At 45.9% G+C, this 21349-nt stretch overlaps 1 protein-coding gene across 2 annotated transcripts in view; it reads left to right on the top strand.

Moving 5' to 3' along the window:
• Positions 1-21349, top strand: part of LDLRAD3 (low density lipoprotein receptor class A domain containing 3) — a 268394-nt gene that overhangs the window by 127962 nt on the left and 119083 nt on the right. The window contains exon 4 of one of the 2 annotated variants that reach the window (XM_047775979.1): positions 14649-14780. In XM_047775979.1, coding sequence (XP_047631935.1) covers positions 14649-14780 — 132 coding nt within the window. Of the gene's footprint in view, positions 1-14645; positions 14781-21349 lie in introns of both variants that reach the window. The other variant, XM_047775978.1, reaches the window with a different exon arrangement.

Here is a 21349-nt window from a genome sequence, read left to right as displayed (position 1 = left end):
TTATGGGTCTCAAGTGGCAGAGATATAGCAGAGCTGCTAGGTTGTTGTGTGGCTGGACTCAGCTTAGCAGGGACAGTGCGTGTCATGCCCAGGGGAGGGGACTGACTGAGCAAAGTGACTCTGGAGCTGGGGTCGGGCCTCAGCTTTGTGTTCTGCCCTAAGGAAGTGTGAGTCTGGCATCTTACATCATCTCCGTGCACAGTGATTTTCTCTACAGTGGGGGTACTAACAGCCTTCTTTCCGAGTTTATTGTGAAAACTAGACGAGATAATATCTGCAAAGTGCTTAGTGTGGTGGCTGGCCATAGTCGTTGACTTTAAAAATACACAATCGCTTCAAACAAAACTGAATGGGAAGTTCCTGTCATGGCTCAGTGGTAAAGAACCCGACTAGAATCCATGAGGACGAGGGTTCAGTCCCTGGCCTCGCTCAGTGGGTTAAGGATCCGGCGTTGTCCTGAGCTGTGATGTAGGTGGCAGACGCGGCTTGGATCTAGGGCTGCTGTGGCTCTGGCGCAGGCCGGCAAGAGCTCCAATTAGACCCCTAGCCTGGGAACCTCCATTTGCTGTGGGTGCGGCCCTAAAAGGACAAAAAGACAAAAAATAATAATAATGATAATTAATAATAATAATAATAATAAAAGAAAATAAACCAAACTGAGTGATTAAGGGGAAGGTTGTATTTATCAGGATTCTGCCTTTGATTTGGGACGGGTAGAGACATACTTCTTTTATACAGCATAACCTCTGAGATACAGCTGGTTTGGTCCCAGAAAACCCCAATAAAGTAACTATTGCAGAAAGCAAGTCACACAAAGGTTTTAGTTTCCCAGTGCATATAAAAGGTATGTTTACCCTATGTGGTAGTCTTTTAAAGTATTCTGTCTAGAAAAAGTGGTCTACATACTTAATTAACACAAAACAAAAAAATTACAGTAGTGACATCAAAGATCACTGATCACTGTAACAAGTATAATAATAATGAAAAAGTTTGAGTTACCTACATGTGACACAGAAACTCAAAGTGAGCAAATGCTATTGGAGAAATGTTGCTGATAGGTCTGCTCGATGCAGGAAATTCACTCAGCTTCAATTTATTAAAAAATGCACTATCTTCAAAGTGCAATAAAGTGAAGTGCAATAAAAGCAGGTATGCCTGCATTTCACTCAGTCCTCTTGTAAATGGGTATCGGCTTGATCTCAGCTTCTTACTGTCCATGGGGATCTTCTCATGTAAGGGGGGGACTTTATGTATGTCGCCATACATACATATTAGAGAGTAATTCAATGGCAATAGAGGTAAGTGATGCATTATAATATGTACTTTCTAAATGATTGTGTCTTCCTCTGTACTGTCTGCCATAATTAAAGATCCTGTATGATTTAAATGTTTGGGTATTGGTCTTTAGGGGTGTAAATGAGTAAATTATACCTATTCTAAATTAGATTCACCGTTGGAAAAGAGTAGTTCCAACTCACTGTTTTGAAAACTGGTATAAAAATGGACAGAATCAAGCACGTATCCTCCCTTTCAAATAGGAATTGTTCTTCTGAGTAATTAGCTAGCCGAGTTGGGAAAATTCTTTTTGAAAGAATATCAGCTAATAGCAGAATGAGAAAATTAGCGTTTGTCTGTGTTTTAACCCCTGATGGAGAAATGGATCAACAGTGGCTACTAAAACCATTAGATGAAAAATTGATAGGGAGCTTTATAATGGATGGATCAGGCAGAAAAGTCCTAAAACCAGCAGTCAGTCTTCTCACAGACAGCTTTGAATCGATATTGCAGCACTTCAAGTGGATCGTAGAACCTTGTCACTCTGCGGATCTCTTTGTAGTATAGTTGTTTTAGGGACTACATCTGCATACATTAAAAACCCCCAAAAGACAATGTTTTAACTTTTGGTTTAACATTTCAACTGTATTTTAAAGAACTCCAGAAGAGAACAGTCATCAATTTATTTACCATTTCGGTTGCTCTTCCTTCACTTCTGATGTTCCAAGTTTTTTCTCCTAATGACATTTTCCTTCTGTCTGAAGAACTTCCTGTAGCAATTCTCTTTAAAACAGGTCTGCTGGCAACAGATTCTCTTCCTTCATCAGAGCATGTCTTTATCTCACCTGCATCCCTGAAGGATATTTTTACAACATCTAGAATTCTGGGGTGACAGTTCTTTTCTTTAAAGCCCCTTTAAAATGTTGGCGTTCCCATCATGGCGCAGCGGAAACAAATCCGACTAGGAACCACGAGGTTGCAGGTTCGATCCCTGGCCTCGCTGAGTGGGTTAAGGATCTGGTGTTGCCGTGAGCTGTGGTGTTGCAATGGCTGTGGCGTAGGTCTGTGGCTACAGCTCTGATTAGACCCCTAGCCTGGGAACCTCCATGTGCCGTGGGTGCCGTCCTAAAAAGACAAAAATAAGTAAATAAATAAAATGTTGTACCACTTCCTTCTGGCTTCTCTCATTTCCGGTGAGAAGTCTGCAGTTGTCTAAAATTTTTATTTAAATCCCTTAGAGAAGACACCATTTTTCTGTGGCTGCTTTGAAGATTTTTTCAGCCATTAGATGATCGTGTTTCTGGGTGTGTGGATTTCTTTGAGTTTATCCTGTTTAGGATTCTCTTTGAATCTGTAGGTTTTTGTCTTTTGCCAGACTTAGTACATTTTCAGCTGTTCCTTCCATTTCTGTTTTTAATTGGACTATAGTCAATTTACAATCCTCTTTCTCATTTTCTTATGGAATTCTCATACAATTTTAGATCTCTGAAGCTCTATTTACTTCTCAGTCAGTCTTTTTTTCTCTTTATTGTCCAGATTGGATCATTGGGGGGGGGGGGGGGGCAGATCTGCAGCATGTGGAAGTTCCCAGGCCAGAGATTGAACCCATACCATGGCACTTGCTGCAGTCACAACACTGGATCCCCAATCTGCTGTGCCACAAGGGAACTCCCAGCTTGGATGATTTTTACTAATCTTTTGTCAGGTTTACTTTTTCCTCTGTCATCTCCAATCTGCTTTCGAGGCCAGACAATGTGGTTCTTTTTTATTTCAATTACTGTATTTTTCAGTTCTGAAATTTCCTTTTGGTTCTTTATGTCTTGTGTTTCTTTGCTGAGACTTTCTATTTTCTATTTGTTTTGAGAGTGTGATTGCTTATTAGAATATTTGTTATGACAGCTGCTTTAAAGTGTTTGTCATAGAATTCCAACATCTGCCTTATCTTGGTGTTGATTGTCTTTTCCCATGAGAGTTGAGATTTTCCTGGTTTTTTTTTTTTTTTTTTCATATGCTCAGTAATTTTGGATTATATTCTGGGTATTTTGATTATTCTGTATGACACTTTGGGTTTTGTTTAAATCCCACAGAGAGGGCTTATATTTTTGTTTTAGTGACAGATGACCTTCTTGGGTCAGGCCACAAGGCCACAAGTTCCTGACAGCCCTCTGTGGGCTGCAGTTGTGGTTGTTTTCAGATGATTTTTCCAGTGCTCCTTGGGTGTGTCCTGTGTCTACATCTCCCTGTGGTCAGTCTGGGGCCTGGGCGGTGGTCTCTGAGTGGAGTTCTCACCGTCTTTGGTGTGCTCACCAGATCCAGGTCTGTGCCGGTTTCCTGGGATTCTGAGAGCAGGGAAAAGAAAGTAAACTCGCCCCTGTTTCAGTCATAGTTCAAATTTTGGTCTTCTTCCCCAGTTGGTCTGTCGTGGTTTACTTTTCAGAATCTAAAAATAGCTGCTACACGTATCCTGCCCAGGTTTCCTTCCGCGGCATTCAGTGGGAGAGTCAGGGTGTGGTGTGGTTGCCGCATCTGACCTGGCATTGGAAACTCCCACAAGTCAGTTTTAGCATCACAAGAAAAGAGACAACTGGGCCTTTGCCTGCTGATGTGCCCCAACTGGAACACACATCACCCTATGGTATTTCTGTCCCAAAGCATCCATCCAGAATCTGACTGAGCCTCTAAATCTGTCTTAGTTCAGGCTGTTGTAATGGAATGCCATAGACTGAGGGGCTTAAGCTGCAGAAACGTGTCACAGATCTGGAGGTTGAGGACCAGAGTACCAGCAAGGTCTGGTTCCTGGTGTGGGTTCTCCTTCTGCCTGGATCTTCACATGGTCCTCCTGGGTGTGTGCACAGAGAGAAATCCTTTGCTTCTCCTCATCTCGGAAGGGCACTTATCCCACGGTGAGAACACCACCCTCATGACCTCATCTAATCCGAAGCACCTCCCAAAGACCCCACCTCCTAATTCCATCCACCAGGAGGTAGGGTTTCCACACATGAACTGGGGTGGTGGTGGGGGACATGAACAAACATGCGGTTCTGAACACTAACCGTGATTGACCCCGTGGATAGACAGACTGCCAGATCCGGGACATGGGACATTCTTTACCACCCAGTTCCATCCACAAATGGGTTCTAAGAAAACAGTAAAGAGGAAGGGGGAACCTACAGACTGAAAGAGACTTGAGACAAATCACATGTCATGTGCGGACCTTGTTTCGATCCTGATTCAGACAAACCGACCGTTTTTTTAAAAAAAATTGAGGTAATTGGGAAATTTTGAATTGCAGCTGTATAGCTGGTAAAGTTAAGGTAGTGTTGTAAATTTTCGAAGGGTGAGGATGGCATTGTGTTTATTATTTTTAAGAAGTCTTTATCTTGGAGAGGTATGTGCTGAAGCACGTGAAGGTGAAATGACGTGGTATCTCAGGTGTGCTTCAAGCCTGTCCTCGGGGGTGGGAGTGGGTGTTGGACTGCAACGGAATTGTCAGTGAGTTGATACTTATCAAAGCCAGGTGATCGAAAGCCAGGAGTTCACTGTGCTAGCCTCTAGCTGTTTATGTAGTTGGAATTTTCCATAATAAAATAGTAAAAAATAAAATACAGGGCAGTGCTGTGGGGTGATGGCTTGACGTCGGCAAATAACTGGAGAGTCCTATTTTTTAAAGAACTTGATTTCCGTGGATGGGTTTTCTTACCGCGTGCATTCGTCTTGCGGGAGTGAGGATAAGCCGGGACCGGTGTGGCCTTCTGGAAGATCGCAGTGTGGGATTTTGCTCTTTCACGTCCTTCCCTTCTCCCGTGTGCTCAGTCATCCTTGGCTGGAGCCGAAGCCCTGGATGGGCTGGCAGCACAGCTCTTCCCCGGGTCCTCCGCCAAGTAAGATCTGCTGCTGTTTTCAGCATAGTTGTGCTCAGAACACCCACTGTGTCCTGGGCTGTGTTTCTTCCAGTGCCAAGTCTTGCCTTGTCCCTAAACAGCAGAGTCACTTAGCCAGTGTATCTGTATTTTTTATTCACAGAGCCCCTTGGCGCTTGTGTATTTCTGTAGCTTTGTTCATGTCAACCCAAAGTAGCTTCTACATTTCCCATTCACCCCTCAGCAGATCCGTGGGCAGAAGCCTCAAGGAGCTGAGCATCAGAGCAGAGGGGCTGCGTGAGCCGAGGAGCAGGAGCATGCTTCTGCTCAGCGCTCCAAAGTCCAGCAGCAAGGTCGCCTTAAAGGCTCCCGTGTGACCTGCTTCCTTGGGGACACGTTCCTGGTCATTCTCCTGTGTGTTTGCACACCATCTCGGGCCTCCTCCAAACTAAAATCGCCTCGTCCAAGAGGCCCACCCTCAACACCCTGGAAAAATAACTCCTCTCCTCCTCCCCAGTCTCACTCTCCTTCCCCTGCTTCTCCTCTGCACTTACCCCCACTTCTCATTTATTTCCTGCCTTCTCTAGTGCACTGTGGTGGCCATGACATGCTGCTGTTACATGGTTCACAGCTGTGCTCCCAGTGCTGAGCATATGGCCTGGTTCAGCCGTAGCACGTGAGACAGACATGTGGAGTAAATCACACTCTTGGGCTTTGCCTTCAGTGCACATTGACCAGCCTGGCGCCCCTCTAGAATTTAGCTCTTTAAGAACACAGACTGGCTTTTCTTTTATCCCTGGTGCCTTGTAGACTGCTTCATTTAGAGGAAATAGTATAGTAAATGTCTGTGGAATGAATGGATCAATTAAAGAATTAAAGAAGAAACCAGGCAACCAGGCAGTCAGGATATAGTCGTTTTTGTTGTTGTTGTTGTTGTTGTTGTTTTTGGTTTTTAGGGCCGTACTTGAGGTATATGAAAGTTCCCAAACTAGGGGTCCAACTGGAGCTGCAGCTGCTGGCCTACACCACAGCCACAGCCAAAGCAATGCAGGATCCAAGCCGTGTCTGTGACCTACACTGCAGCTCACAGCAACACCAGATCCTTAACCCACTGCAAGGCCAGGGATTGAACCCAAGTCCTCCTGGATACTAGTGAGGTTCGTTACCACTGAGCCATGAGGGGAACGCTACTCAGGATGTGTTCTTAACATGGGGACATCTTGGTCCTCTTCTGCGGTTTCAGAGGTACACCCAGAGAGCACCTGTAGGCTCTCCATTATACGGGAACCCCAGCTCCTACCCTCTGCAGACTCTCATTCTTTCCACAATTTCTGTGCCAGACGCCATGCAAGGTGCTGCAGGGCATATAGAGCTGGGGCAGTTGCAGGACCCTGGCATTGTTGAGATGATACCCAAGTGAGGGAGATAAAAATTGTCATACCCCCAAAATCACAATCTGGGTTGACCATTGGGTGTACTGCCGGAACCACCATTGGGGGAGATGATTTCCCTCTGAGCAGTGTGGGTTGTTGAAGGAGAGGGATCCAGGAGGGTGGGTACCACTTAAAAGCCGGAAATACAGTTCCATGGAGTATTTTAGGCTCAGGGAAGGGAGGTGTGCAGACTGTATAGGATGAAGGAACCCACTTGGCTGGCAGTGCCTGAGTGCGCATTATGTATGTGGGACATTTCTATGTGCTTTATAAGTAGGATGGCGTTTTGGGTTGATAATATCATGACTCCCTTTTTGTAGATAAGGAAACAAGACATAGTAAGGTTAAATAATTTGCCTAAGGTCACACAGGAAGTAGTTAGTTTGTGACATCAACCTGAGCAGTATAAACCAAGGATCTGAACTCTTAACCACTATACTCATGTGTCTCCCCAGTAATAATATTATTGCAAGCATCTGCTGGGCACCCGCTGTGGACCACATGCTATTTTCAGTTATCTGGGTGCATTATCTCAGTTTTTACAAAATCTTAAGATACAGCCACTATTCTGTTGTAAGCCACATGGGAAGTCCAACACAGCCACTATTTTTATACCCATTTTATAGGTGGGGAAACTGAGGCTGAAATAAAGTAAAGAATTCTCCTAATGTCATGTAGGTGGTGAGTGGTAGAGCTGAAATTTGAACCCAGATGGATTTCATGCCCTCACCACTAATCATTTCAAAAAAATTAAAAAAAGGTATGCTTGAAAGGGTAACCTGGGGCAGGTCTGGTTAATAAGTAACATGATAAATACAATTAGCACTGCTGTATGTCATATATGAAAGTGGTTAAGAGAGCAAATCCTAAGAGTTCTCATCCCAAGGTAAACAAAATTTTTTCTAGTTCTTTAACTAGATGATGGATGGTCACTAATCATGGTAATCATTTCATGGTGGAGGTAGTGCAGGTCATTATTCTGTACACCTTACATGTATAGAGTGCAGTGTGCCAATCATACCTCAATAAAACTAGAAGAGAGAAAAAAAAAAAGTTGGCAGTCTGGGGTTGGATTTTATACCCGATGAAGAGCAGTAGATCCTGAGCAGAGTGCAGGGTGAGGAGGGGGAGAAGGTCAAGCATAGCTGGAGCCTGAGGAGCTGGGACACAGTGAGCCGTATAAGAGAAGTGGATCCATAGGGAGAGGGAGGGGTTTGGGAGAGAGGGCGGGAGTCAGTTTCAGAGGTGCAGAATTTGCAGTGAGGAGGCATTCAGGCAGGGGTGTCCACGGAGCATCAGGAGGAAGAGGATTATTGCTGGAATGAAGATTTGGGGAGCCATCCACAGAAGGGTGGTGGTGGGAGCTGTGAAATCGGATGGAGACAGGCTGGGGGGTGGACAGGAGGTAGCCATGCCCAGTAAGCCAAGGAGGAGGAAACAAAGGGCCATTAGCAATGAATCAGGGTCTGCCACTGCTACTGCGCTACCTCCCACAGGGGTCTTATAGGTGTGTGGGGGGGACATGGGATCAAGGAACCTCTGCCCCCTCCTGCTGACCAGAATGGCAGCCCCTCCACTGCTGTAGACTGAGACTTGTCCCCTCTCCCCGCCAGAGGCTATAGGGTTGGCTCACCATCGTCCCACAAACACTAGCCCCGAGATTTGGCCCTGCCTATCTTGGGGGGCCGAGGGCTGCTGGCAGAGGTCCTGTTGAGCAGACTCTGAAAGGAAGGCAAGAACTTGCAGCTGGCCACAGACAAGCCGCTCTTCTTTGAAGGTCAGAGCTGCCGGCATTGTGTAGGCCACAAAGGAGCAGTGCTTGTTAATGGGTCGGATTATTTGCTGAGAGGCTTGGAGCCAGGTGTCCTCAGTCCTGGAACAGAGGAAGTCTCGGGGCAGCTCCAGCTCCCCCACTTGCCTGGTTTCCAGGGAAACGGGGGCTGGGGAGACAAGATCTCCACGGAGGCCAGGAGCTCGGGATGCTCGGTGCAGATGTGAGCAGTAACCAACCCGCAGGATGGGGAGTAGATGTGGGGGCGGTGCGGGGGGGCGCTGGTGGCGAGGAGGTTCTCACTGATATGTTTTGTCAAGAACCCTTTGAGGTGGGGGAGGGGCTGACTTCACAGACTTTAAATGGATGAAAGGCAACATTTCCTACGTCCTGCTGGAGATAGATGGCTTCATTTCCTGTCTTAAAGCAGGCCAGTTGCTTTTGGATGACTGCAGTGGGCCCTGGGTCCCATCCTTCAGATGTGGTTGAAGTAAATGCCGCCAGTTTAATTACCCACTGAGCTTAACCTTAACTCACTTCTCCCTCCCGCTGGCGGGAGAGACAAGTTCTCTTTCCTGAATGTTGTGGGCTGGCAAACAGACTCTCAGAGCCCGGTATTTGTTGTGGTAATAATAGCCAAGGAACTTGGAGTCACAGTTGAGTTTTTGAAGTTAACCCTGAGGACGATTTTCTCCATTTCTATTGAAGTAAATGCTGTCAAACAGAATATTCTTCGAGTAAAATCATACATTTTCTCAGTGACTGGGAAACCTTGGCAAGAACAAAGAAAACATACATGTGGAGCATATTAAATATTGCTAGAAGATACAGAGACGTAACATCCCAAAGTAGGAATTATTTCCCCGTCAGTTTGTGGGCTGTGTGTTGAGCACTTATGTGCCAGGGTCCATGAGATTATAGGAACCACTGAGATGTGACCCCTGCCCCCCCTGAGCCTAGGGTGTTGGTCCCATGTACTCTGGCCCTGAAATTTGGCTAAGCCTGGTAAAAACTGCAGAGGCCTTGGGAGAAGTATTGTGAAACTTGAGTTGTCTGGGCTCTTGGGGCAGATTTCACTCTGGGTAAGTGAGTCTGTCTGTGACCGGGATCTTTGCACTGTGTGGCCTCTTGGTTTCATCAGTGTCCACCTCTCCTGGTGACAGCACAGGGCCATTCTTAGGAATGTTAGTTTTTAGACGGGGCTATCATCCAGGATTGCCATTGGCTCCTTTTAGAACTTTCGGGTCTCTGTTGAAACTCTCTTAAGCTTCACTGTTTCAGAATTCTTCAGGTGGCTCTGTATAGCCTTTCAGTCTCTTCCCAGGGCTGTTAGCTCTTCTTTCTTACTTGGGCAGTTTGTCTGCAGGTTGGCAACCACATCCTCCAATCCTCTCCCTCCTAATTTGTGGCAGTGTCCTTGGGAACCAGAACACAAACCTCATTGGAATTTACATAAAGGGAGAATCAGTAGACCTGGGGGAGGGGAAGGCCTGAGGGGCCTTCCTAAGGCTGCTTCCAGCAGTTGAAGGGCAGGGACTTCGGGATGTGGGTTTTAAAGATTCAGAGGCCTCTTTTTGGTTTGCTGCTGGGTTTGGAGAGTATTCCTCTAGCATCTTCTGCTCTGTTTCTCTACCTTGCTGGAGCGGGGTGGATGGGTAGTGGGGACACCGTGTTTTATGAGGAGCCATTGATAAGGAGGAATCCCAGGTGTGGCTCTTTACCTGCGTGTACTTGTGTCCTCTGAGCAGCTGGCCCCCTCCGTGCGAAAGATGCTAAAGTTGGGGTTCGTTGGCCAAAGAGAATTGCACAGGGAAAGAGGAAAGGAAAGGAAAGCGAGTAATCCCTGAATCGTTTCTGCCAGACTAGACTCTTAAAAACATTCAGAGGAGTTTTTCAAACATACTGAAAAGGAAAAATAAAGTTAAATGAACACCCGAACTCCCAACATCCTGTTTTTTAAAAATTGTGTTACCTATAGTTATGATTATATTATTTCAACTATGTTAACTGTAGCCAATAATACTATATGACATTATTAATAATATATTAACCATAATTATTATATATTTGAAAATTGCTAAGGGAGTAGATGCTAAAAGTTCACGTCCCAAAAACGATTTTGTAACTATGTGGTGGACAGTGTTACCTAGACTTATTGTGGCGATCATTTCACAATATGTGCAAATATCGAGTCATTGTTATATGCCTGAAACTAACATGATGTTATATGTCAATTATATCTCAATGAAAAAATGACATTACCATATTGCCTTATTTGCCTCAGATTTTAAAAATAATAAAATGTGGAGTTCCTGCTGCAGCTCAGAGGGTTAAGGACCCGATATAGTGTCCGTGATGATACAGATTTGATCCCTGGCCTTGCTCAGTGGGTTAAGGATCTGGCATTGCTGCAAACTGTTTCATAGGTCACAGATGCGGCTCAGATCCAGTGTTGCTGTGGCTGTGGTGTAGGCCTCAGCTGCAGCTTCAATTTGACCCCTAGCCTGGGAACTTCCAAATGCCACAGGTGTGACCGTAAAAAGAAAAAAAAAAATAGTAATAGTAAAATAATAAAAAATATCCAGGTCTGCAGTATACCCCTCTCCCATCCTCACCAGAGGTATCACTGCCCTGAACTTAGGGTTGTTTCTGCCAGTGCGGGTTTCATTTTTTTTTCTGTATGTATTTTTGTACCCTTTAATAACAGGTAGCATTCCTTAGCACATATAACTTCATCTAAGTGGTACCACACTGTACATGTTCTTATATTACCCCCCCCCCAATATTATATGTGTGAGATTGATCCATCTTCGCTGTGGTTCATTCATTCATTTTTCACTCCTGTTCATGATGGCCCCTGGGCCAAATTGGCCTGTGACCTGTTTTTAGAGTTATTTACTTTAAATGTATTTACTGCCTGTAAATCAAATTTTGTTGGAACACAGCCTTGCGTTTTCTGTGGCCACTTGCTCTACCATGGCTAAGTTGAAGGGTTAAGGCGGAGACCGAGACCCAAAGGTGAGCGAGGCCTGGAGTATTTACTGTCTGGCCTTTTTCAGAAAGAGTTAGCTGTCCCCTGCTGTAGAATTCTGCTGAAACAATGAGTGAGCCTGAGGTACTAATTCTCCTGCTGGTGAACATGTGGGCCCTTTCTGATATTTTTATTTTACAAACGGTGCTTCAGTCAACATTTTTGTTTGGGTGGGATTTTCCTCTGACTGTGCAGCTGCCGGTGAAATGCCTGGGGTGTGTGCTTCTGACCCTTGAGCACCAGGTAGATGGACCAGGGTGGATAGACCCGTTTGCAGGCCCACGAGTAGTCTCTGAGACTTCCTCTCCCGCTCTGTCCTGGCCTGGTATTTTATGACCTTAAGTTTGGCGAGTCTGCTGCAATTAAAATTGTGCTTCATTGCTGGCAACTGGCAGCATTTTTTCAAGTTGTTATTGACCATATGCCATTGCTCTGATGGGAATTGCCCGGTCGTATCCTTTGCCGAGTTTCCTCTTGAGTTGTTTGTCTTGTTCCTTTTGAGTTGAGAGTTCTTTCTGCAGTCTGGTCCTAGTTCTTTTGGTTGTATGCATTAAAACCAAATACATACATTCACTCCATGCATTGAAACTGATTTTCAGCCTGTCTGCCTATAGAGCATTGTGTTAAGGTGTAGTTTCTTTAGCCTTAGCTCACATTGAGGATACGTTTGAACTAGGTATACACTTGTGTATATGTATATAACACATATAAATGTGGTGTGTGTGTATGTACTCATGCACATGTGCACACGCATGTGTGCATACATGACTTCTTTTCCTTGAGGAAGTTTGTCAAATTGAAAAGGTCTAAGGCTGGAGTTCCATTGTGGCTCAGCAGGTTACGAACCCGACTAGTAGCCATGAGGATGCAGGTTCGATCCCTGGCCTTGCTTAGTGCGTGAAGGATCTCGAGTTGCTGTGAGCTGTGGTGTAGGTCACAGATGCAGCTCGGATCTGGCATTGCTGTGGCTGTGGTGAAGGCTGGCAGCTACAGCTCCCGTTTGACCCCTAGCCTGGGAACTTCCATGTGCTGCAGGTGCGGCCCTAAAAAGCAAAAAAAAAAAGCAAAGAAAAAAAGAAAAAGAAAAAAAGGGTCTAGGGCTGAAAAGACCCCATGGGGGCGGTGGGGGGGGGGTGGGTATGGAAGTTTGTAATTGCCCCATCTCAGAGCAATTCAGATGCCTTTCCGAGGCTGTCTCTTTGAGTGAGCTGATTGTTGCTGACACTTTGGTTGCTTGATGTGACCCACACAGTCCCAGAGAACCCAGAGGCCACTGTGGTGGGATGCTGAAGGGTTTGGAGGACTGCCTTGGACAGAAACCAAATGTGACTTGTGGTTTCAGATTACTCCATTTTGGTTTTGGCTGAAGTCGGCCCTCGGTTTCAGCTTGATCAAGTGGAACCATTGTCCAGCCCACAGTGATTTAAATAATTAAAACGTCCGTTTTCAGGCCAGACTCCTTTTGCTTGCCTTCGCACTGGTCCATCATCTTCAAAACTAAGAGGGCTGGCTCCCCCGGTCCTCTGCCTTCTCTGACCTTTCAAATCAAACTTTCTGGGTTGACTAGCTAAAAAGTAAAAAACTCCACAGCCCTTCGGGTTGACCGGGCCCTGTGGAGTTTACAGTCTGCAGCTGTGACCTCCTCGTACCCCAGCAGTCACTCCGTGTAGCACACGTGGAGGATAGAATACAGCCACCACCTTGCCAGGAGGATCTTACAGAGACGCTGGCTGTGCACTTGCCCTTGATCCCATATCCATCTTCAGTGCTGGATCTGGCATCCCACTCTGGTGCTTTTAGTCCCATATATAAGGCAGGTGCCAGCTCAGTTCATAACCCGAGATCCCATGCCAACCCCTCCTCATGATCACCTATACCGCTGCTTCAGGTAGTGCCACACGCAGGGGCTGAAGCAGACCTAACTAGGGGAGCACGTCCAACATTTCCTGAGCTGGTGCTACGTGTAAGACTGTGCTCTGTACATCTTCTCAGTTGTCTCTTGATACTCAAATGAATGTCATGAGTAGCAGGGCCAGCTTCAGGAACCTGTGACCAGCATAGCATCCGTGCTTAGCTTAGAAGCAGGCCACACTTGGTTTTATGCCTGGCAATTATCTTCTTGCATTTTTAAATATGTTTTGGACAGGTGACCTCATGTTTTCAGTTCGCATTGGGCCCTGCCAATTATGGAGCCAGTTCTGTACACAGATAAAGGAACCGAGGCTCAGAGAGATGAAGTTGCCTGAGATCACACAGCTAAGAAATAACAGAGAGAGGACTCGAGTAATTTCTACTTTGCCACTTCAGTCATTGAAAAAAGAGCCCTGGAAAGCACCTTGCTTGAATTGCACTGCAACGAGTGGGGAAGTGAGAGAAATTGTGCTGTAGAAATTGTGATTTTCTGTGATTTGGTTAAGTAGTTTTGTGTTGACCTCATGCTGGCCGGTTGCTGCCTTCTTCTTTGAGGGGAGGAACCATTTCTTTCTTTTCTTATAGAGCCTTGCGCACAGTTCGGGAACCAGAAGAATCCAACATAGCCCTTGGATTGGGTCATGCCATCACTCCCTCCATGGCAGAGGTTCCTGGGTCCCCAGCTCACCCACCTTTTCTAACTTTGCTCTTCTCTGGGTGTCTCCTAGGTTACCGACCATTCCACTCTTTTTTGTTGTTGTTGTTGTTTTTTGCCATTTCTAGGGCCACTTCTGAGGCATATGGAGGTTCCCAGGCTAGGAGTCTAATCGGAGCTGTAGCCACTGGCCTACGCCAGAGTCACAGCAACGCAGGATCTGAGCCACGTCTGCAACCTACACCACAGCTCACGGTAATGCCGGATCCTTAACCCACTGAGCGAGGCCAGGGATCGAACCCACAACCTCATGGTTCTAGTCGGATTCGTTAACCACTGCACCATGATGGGAACTCCCTGACCATTCCACTCTTGACTGTCCCAGGAGATTCGGGTTTTGCCCCAGGCCCCTCAGAGGCTGCTGGTCTAAGACCTAGAGGTTGACCAGTTGGAGGGAGGCACTGCCCTCCAGCCGTGTTGGTATAGTTATAGGGCAGTAGCAAGATGCCTTGGGAGAAGGAGCTTTTAGAATTGGGCAGAATAAGTCTCATCCTGTCTAGGTCATTGCCTGGCCAGTCTCCCAGGGCCGGCTTTGCATCAGCCATCCTAGAAGATGAGCAAGCCGTAACTCCTGGCTGGAGAAGGGTGGGCAGGGGGTAGAGGGGACCTGCTAACCTCCCTGGTGATCTGCTCTGTTTTCCCTTCACAGCAGCAAACCCTCTGCTTTGCTCCACCGCCCGCTACCACTGCAAGAACGGCCTCTGCATTGACAAGAGCTTCATTTGCGATGGGCAAAATAACTGTCAAGACAACAGCGACGAAGAAAGCTGTGAAAGTTCTCAAGGTAGGAGCCTCTCAAGCTCTAAAAAAATAATTACAACATCACTGCCTAGAAAATAGCAGCCATTCCACCTCCAAATACAACAGCTGTGTTAATCTCTGCCCTTAGCTTGCAGCCGTTGTACACAGGGTTTTAACCATAACACACCTACCATTTTGTATTTTGCAGTTCTCATGCGTTAAATATCAGATACACATTTTCTCTTCAAAATTGTAATTTTCCCAGCTGCATTACACACTGTCATGGTGCTCTGTGGTGGTTTTCTAAATTGTTGCATTGTTGGGGCTCACCTAGGTGGTTTCTTTCCATTGAAGTACTTCTTTAGGATAAATTTGGCAGAACGGGGCATCTCATGCATTAAATGTCAAATGTACGTTTTCTCTTCAAAATTGTAATTTGCCCAGCCGCATTATGCACTGTCACGGTACTCTGTGGTGCTTTTTTAAATCGTTGCATTGTTGGGGCTCACCTAGGTGGTTTCTTTCCACTGAAATACTCCTTCAGGATAAATCCAGCAGAATGAGACAGCTGCACAGTCCATGCGTACACCTCACCGTACAGCTGTTTGAAATTTGAAATTTTTTTCACTCTCTGCTGCTGCTAGTACTGTCTGTGCATGTCAGGTTTACAGTAATATCCCAGGCATTCACTGCTCTCCTCTTTTTTCCATTTTTGCTGAGTTAGTCATAGAAAGACAACTCCCCAAATGCTTTCATTTGCATTTCTCTGATTATGAGCAAAGCTAACATTTTCCCCTGTGTGTTTGTTTACTGTTTGGGTTTGTCTTACGTGAATGGCCTACTCTTGTCAGAGCTTGCATCCTCAGAGCTGTTGGAGGGAAGCTGAGGGATGCGTCTAGGGGATGGAAAGGTGAGGTTTTTAGGGAACCCAGAAGCGCTCCGCGGGGTCATATCCTCCGCTGTTGAAACTGACTGGGTACATTTCCTTACTTGTTGACCGTTTTCTGGTAAACATGCATTTATTTCTTCTGTGATTAGAAAAAAAAATGCAAAGATTTAAAAATGATGTTGATGTGAAGACATCCTAAAAAGTGTCTATTTCAAATGTTATAAACTGGTATCATCCATGTGCAGTCTTTACTTTTCTGACGCAAAAATTATATTGCCGTGGTCCACTCGTATGATTGTTTATTAGAGTTCATTTACTTTGAGTGTTATTCAGTATTCCACTGTATGACTGTATTACAATTTCTAGATTTAATAATACTGTAAAAGAGAAAAAGCAAGAGAAAGATAGATCACTGGTTAGTTCATATGTTGGGAGGTAGGATGGATGTGATAAGTGCTGTGAAGTTAGATGTAGGCTCCTTTTAAGGTCCTAGCTTTTATTTTGGTTGGTGTTTATTATGTTATTAAATATGAGTGAATGAATGAACAAATGGCTCCTGGAGAGAGTGGGTCACAGACCAAGGATTATGATCAACCTAAATCCATATGACTGAGGTCCATAGAGAAGAAAAGACAGAATGGACTTTGCAAAAATTTGTACAGAGAGCGAGTGGCTCTGAGAAGTGAGTCTTGTCCTTGCCTGGAAAATCCCCGCTTTGAGCCTTCTCCTCAGTGGTTCTCAAAGTTTAATCCCCAGACCAGCAGCATCAGCATCACATGGAAACTCTTTGGAAATGCAAAGCTCAGGCTGCACCCAGACCCAGCAATTCGACCTTGGAGATGGACTCAGCCATCTGTTTTTACAAGCCCTCCAGGTGAATCCAATTCACATGAAAATATGTGAACCACTGTTATCCACTAACTTTAGAGAGGTTTCTAATCTTGCCATTGCCTCGGGATTTCTAAACTCCTGCTTGAATAGCAAGGTGTTTCTAGCCAATAGGCAAAGTCAAATTTTTATAAACCAGAACATATGGCAGTATGCCTCCTGGGCCATCAGCAGTGATAGGGGAACAGCAGTCATAGGATCAAGGAACTATTAGCTTAGATCAGAGGGATTGAGGAAGATTTTCTATAAATATTGCTTCTTATGTAGCTTCTCATATGTTTATGCATCCTAAAGTCACTCGTGGTGCCCTGAGATATTCAGCAAAAGGATGCTCAAGTCTAGGACGTGGAAGTTAGGGAATTCATCCCAATGCTTTTGGCAGCACCCATCTCACTACCCCACCCCCCACCCGACGCTGATCCCAGCATTTTGTGAAGCAGACTTTTGCTTGTCCCTAAGAAGAACTGTTCCTCTGCAGACTGGTTGAAGTTAGGATTTCTAAGCCCAGCGCCTTTCTTTCTGTATGCTGTACTCTCATACTGTATGCTGTACTCTCATTCTGTATGCTGTACTCTCATACTGTAAGCCTGAGGTGTAGGAGGAGTTGGCAGTGGACACATTCACATGAAGCCCAGCTTTTGGCAAAAGCCTTCCTTGGAGCACCCTTCCTCAGAATCTCAGATCTGTGCCTTGCCTGCCCAGACAACCTCCCTTTAGAAAATGAGCTCTGTTCGCACATGCTGGCAGAACACTGGCCCCGTCAGGGCGTGGGTAACAGGTGTCTGTTGCCATCAATATGGCAGCCTCTGAGCAAGGAAGCCATTGTGGAGAGGCAACTCCAGTAGCTAACGGAGAACAGGAAGCGTGACTTTTTGGTCTCTTGAATCTCACTGATCCTACCTGGTGGCACAATACCGAGCACAGAGTAGATTAAGTGCTGAAGACTAGAAAGTAGGGGTTTCCTGTCATGGTGCGGCGGAAACGAATCTGACTAGCATCCATGAGGACACTGGTTCGATCCCTGGCCTCACTCTGTGGGTTGAGTATCCAGTGTTGCTGTGAGCTCTGGTGTCAGTGCACAGAAGCGGCTCTGATCTGGCTTTGCTGTGGCTGTGGCGTAGGCCAGTGGCTACAGCTCCAATTCAACCACCCCCTAGCCTGGGAACCTCCATAGGCCGAGGGTTCGGCCCTAAAAAACAAACAAACAAAAAAAGACTAGGAAATATTTCTTTATAAGGTGTCGTTATTAAGCTATGTTTAATTTGTACCCTATGCAGTATTACACTGTATATATGCCTAAGTTATGTGAGTGCGGGTATCCACAATCTACTAGAATAGTCATAAGAAGTGTTGTTATTGTTAAAACAGAATAAATGATCCTATTGTTCCCTCGTTGGGAGTACACCCCGCAGTGGGCATGAGATGGGAATGTGGACCTCCGTCCCGGCGGCCAGTCTGCAGTTCTGCATCCCTCTTACTGATGTCAGGGTCTCTTTGCTCCGAGTGTAATTCTAGTATGGAAGGGTGTACCATTCTCGGTTGTGTAGCTTCTAAATGCAAACTGCTAATTTTGGTACTTAAAGGAACCCTAGTATGCCCGTGCTGGGTTAAAACCTGAGCTATACTGGGCTTTTGAGAGACTGTGGTGTCCTCCTGAAGAATTTCAGAGGCATCTTGACTAAACAACATGTAGGATTTGACTTATTATCATCTTAATAGTAGCATTTATTCAGCCCTGCCACACACCAGAGTCTGTGCTGGGCACTTTCTGTACATGAGCTCATTTAGTCAAGATACATCCTGTCTGCTTCTCCTGGCAAAAAAATGCGTCTTTGCTTTCAATTGATGTGGGAAAAGGAAATTATATTTTATAATTTTTTTGGGGGGGGATGAAATGGAGAAAACTGACCCCAGGACAGGAAATGGGATGCTTGACAGACTTTTCTTCTAACTTGATGAGGGTATGAAAAAATGCTGTCTCCATCAAGAGACCCTGGCTTTCCTCTGCTCATCCCCGTTTAGTGCCTTTCCTTATTACCTTGGCCTTTCAAAGCAACAGCAAACTCTGCCAGGACTTGGAAGCGAGAATGGGACCATGAAAGTGCAGTCATTCCTGTGCCTTTTGATTCCAGATGCGATGTATTTTAGAGACCAGAGAACACTATGGTGGAATCGAATTTTAATTGGGGCTTCATTGGCTGGGAGCGTAACCCGTTACCAGATTATTCCACACGCAGTGGCTTTGGAGCAGGCTTTGCATATGGCTTCCTGTTGCTTAGGAACTTTCCCTGAGGGCGGGGGGAGGTGCCTTGGAGGGACAGCAGGTGCTGCCATGTTGGCTGTGGCCAGCACTCAGGTGGCCTTAAATATTTGGATTCAATCCTAATGGAACGGTAGATTCTTTCCAACTTTGGATAAATGGCTGAATGTGGCAATCAGCCTTCAATGGTCCCCAGCTCCTAGGGTTCATGCCCTGGTGTAATCCCAACCCTTTGCATATGGTCTGGACCTTGTATATAGTTTTATTTTGTTCTTTTTTTTCAGTCATGGCAAAATACACATAATATAAAATTTACCCTATTAGCCATTTCTAAGTATATGGTTCCACAGCATTAAGTACATTCACCTTGGTGTGCAACCAATCTCTAGAACTTTTTCATCTTGCAAAACTAAAGCTAGAGTTGACCCATTAAACAACTCCCCACCCCGTCCCTCCTCCCCGCTCCCGCCAACCCCTGGCAACTGCTACTACTTTGTTTCTATGGAATTGACTCTTCTAGATTCCTCATATAAATGGAATCGCACAGTATTTGTCTTTTTATGACTGGCTTAGTTCATGTATATAATGTCTTATGTAGTAAGATTCATCCATGTTGTGGCATGTGTCAGAACTCTCCTTTTTACTTGAGGCTGAATAATACTCGGTTGTACATCTCTACCACATTTTGTTTATCCATTCCTCTGTTGATAGACACTTGAGTTGTATCCACTTTTTACCTATTGTGAGTCATGCGTCTGTGAACATAGGTATATAAATTGTGACTTGCTTTTAACAAAGAAAATGGCAGCAGAAACGGTGGGACGTCAGTTCTGAGATTAGACTCCAAAAGACTCTGCCTCTCCTTTGCTTACGCTGCTGTCTCGCTCACTCGGATGGCCGCCATGTTGTGAACGGCGCCATGGACGTGCCCACGCGGCCAGGAACTGGGCAGGGCTTGACCAAATGAGGCCAGGCACGAGGCCTCCGGTAACCACAGGAGTGAGCTTGGAAGTGACGTCTCCCTTGCTCCACCATTGAGCTCTCTGTGGCCCCAGGAGACACCTTGACTATAGCCTCGTAAGAGGCTTGAGCCAGAGCTAAGCCACTCTTGGATTTCTGAGCCACAGAAACTGAGAGATGATAAATGTTTGGTTTCTTAAGCCTGTAGGTTTCAAAATAATTTGTTATACCATAATAGAGAACTAATACCACGAATACCTCTTAAATGGGCCCCATTTCTTTCTTTTCATTTTTCTTTCTTTTTTTTTTTTTGGTCGCCCATAGCATGTGGAAGTTCCAAGGCCAAGGATCGAACCTGTACCATAGCAGCGACCCCAGCTGCTGCAGTGACAACACTGGATCCTTACCCCACTGGGCTACAAGGAAACTCCCCAAACCTCCTGCAATTAATTTCTTTCTTTCTCTTTCTTTTCTTCCTTTTTTTTGGGGGGGGGGTGCTGCTTTTCCATGGCATGTGGAAATCCCCAGCCCAGGAATCAAACCCACACCACAGCAGCAACCAGAGCCACAACAGTGACAATGCTGGATCCTTAACCTTCTGAACCACAAGGGAACTCCCAATTCTGATTGTTCCAGTCACAGAGAGCTTATGAAGACTCAGGTGATGATGAGAGGGTCAGCCCTTGGGAAGGCGATCGCACAGGGTGTTTATAAGAGTAGCCATCACCTGGAGCACCAGTGAAAGGTCAGGAACCATCCCAAGCATTTTGCTTATATTATTCTAGTCAGCCATCACAAATATTCCTGTGGGACGAGGATCCTGTCACAGAAAATGCCTCCTGTTTTTCTAGATGAAGAGCCTGAGGAACAGAGAGGTCCCACAGTTGTGCCAGGTCCACACAGCAAGTAAGCGATGAAGCAGGATGGGAGCTCAGGTCGTCTGACGCACTGCTAGCATCCCCATCACCCGTGATGCAACCGTCTGGTTATTGCTATCCTGGGCCCGGGAGCACCAGGCTGCTGTCCAGCCTTCGTCCTGTGAGCTCAGGAGGAGGCTCTGTATGAGGCAGGCGTCTTTTCCTCTCTTTGTTCTCAAGTTTTCCCTTCAGCCAGAAAGACTAATGATGCCTGTCCTCCTCCCCGCCTCGAGGGGTGTGCTGGGAAGTCAGGCTCTTCTGAGGAAGCCACCAATGCCAGGAGAGTTAATTGAGGATTTTGGCAATAGGGTTGCAGTTTCTTTATCCCGCTTGCTGTGTCCTGGTGATAACGTTTGAGGAGAATTTGGAAAGCTGGCCGTGAGGTTTGGCACCCCACCAGACGCTAACGGTGATAGCTTTGTCCCGTTTCTTCTGTGGAATTGTGTGTGTGCCTGTGTGTGTGTGAGAGAGAGTGTGTGTGTGTCTGTATATGTGTGTGTGTGTGTGAGAGAGAGAGAGAGAGAGAGTGTGTGTGTGTGTGTGTGTGTGTGTGTGTGTGTGTGTGTGAGAGAGAGAGAGAGAGAGAGAGACTGCACAGTCCTTACCGGCATTTTTGTCTGGGGGCAGGTAATGGGGTGCCGCCATGTGCCAGGCCCTGAGCTGCATAGAGGGGATACAGAAATGGTCTTGGCATCTCT

This window comes from Phacochoerus africanus, chromosome 4 (genome assembly GCF_016906955.1).
Source record: "Phacochoerus africanus isolate WHEZ1 chromosome 4, ROS_Pafr_v1, whole genome shotgun sequence".
NCBI lineage: Eukaryota > Metazoa > Chordata > Mammalia > Artiodactyla > Suidae > Phacochoerus > Phacochoerus africanus.
This window is presented reverse-complemented; position numbering and strand designations above follow the sequence as displayed.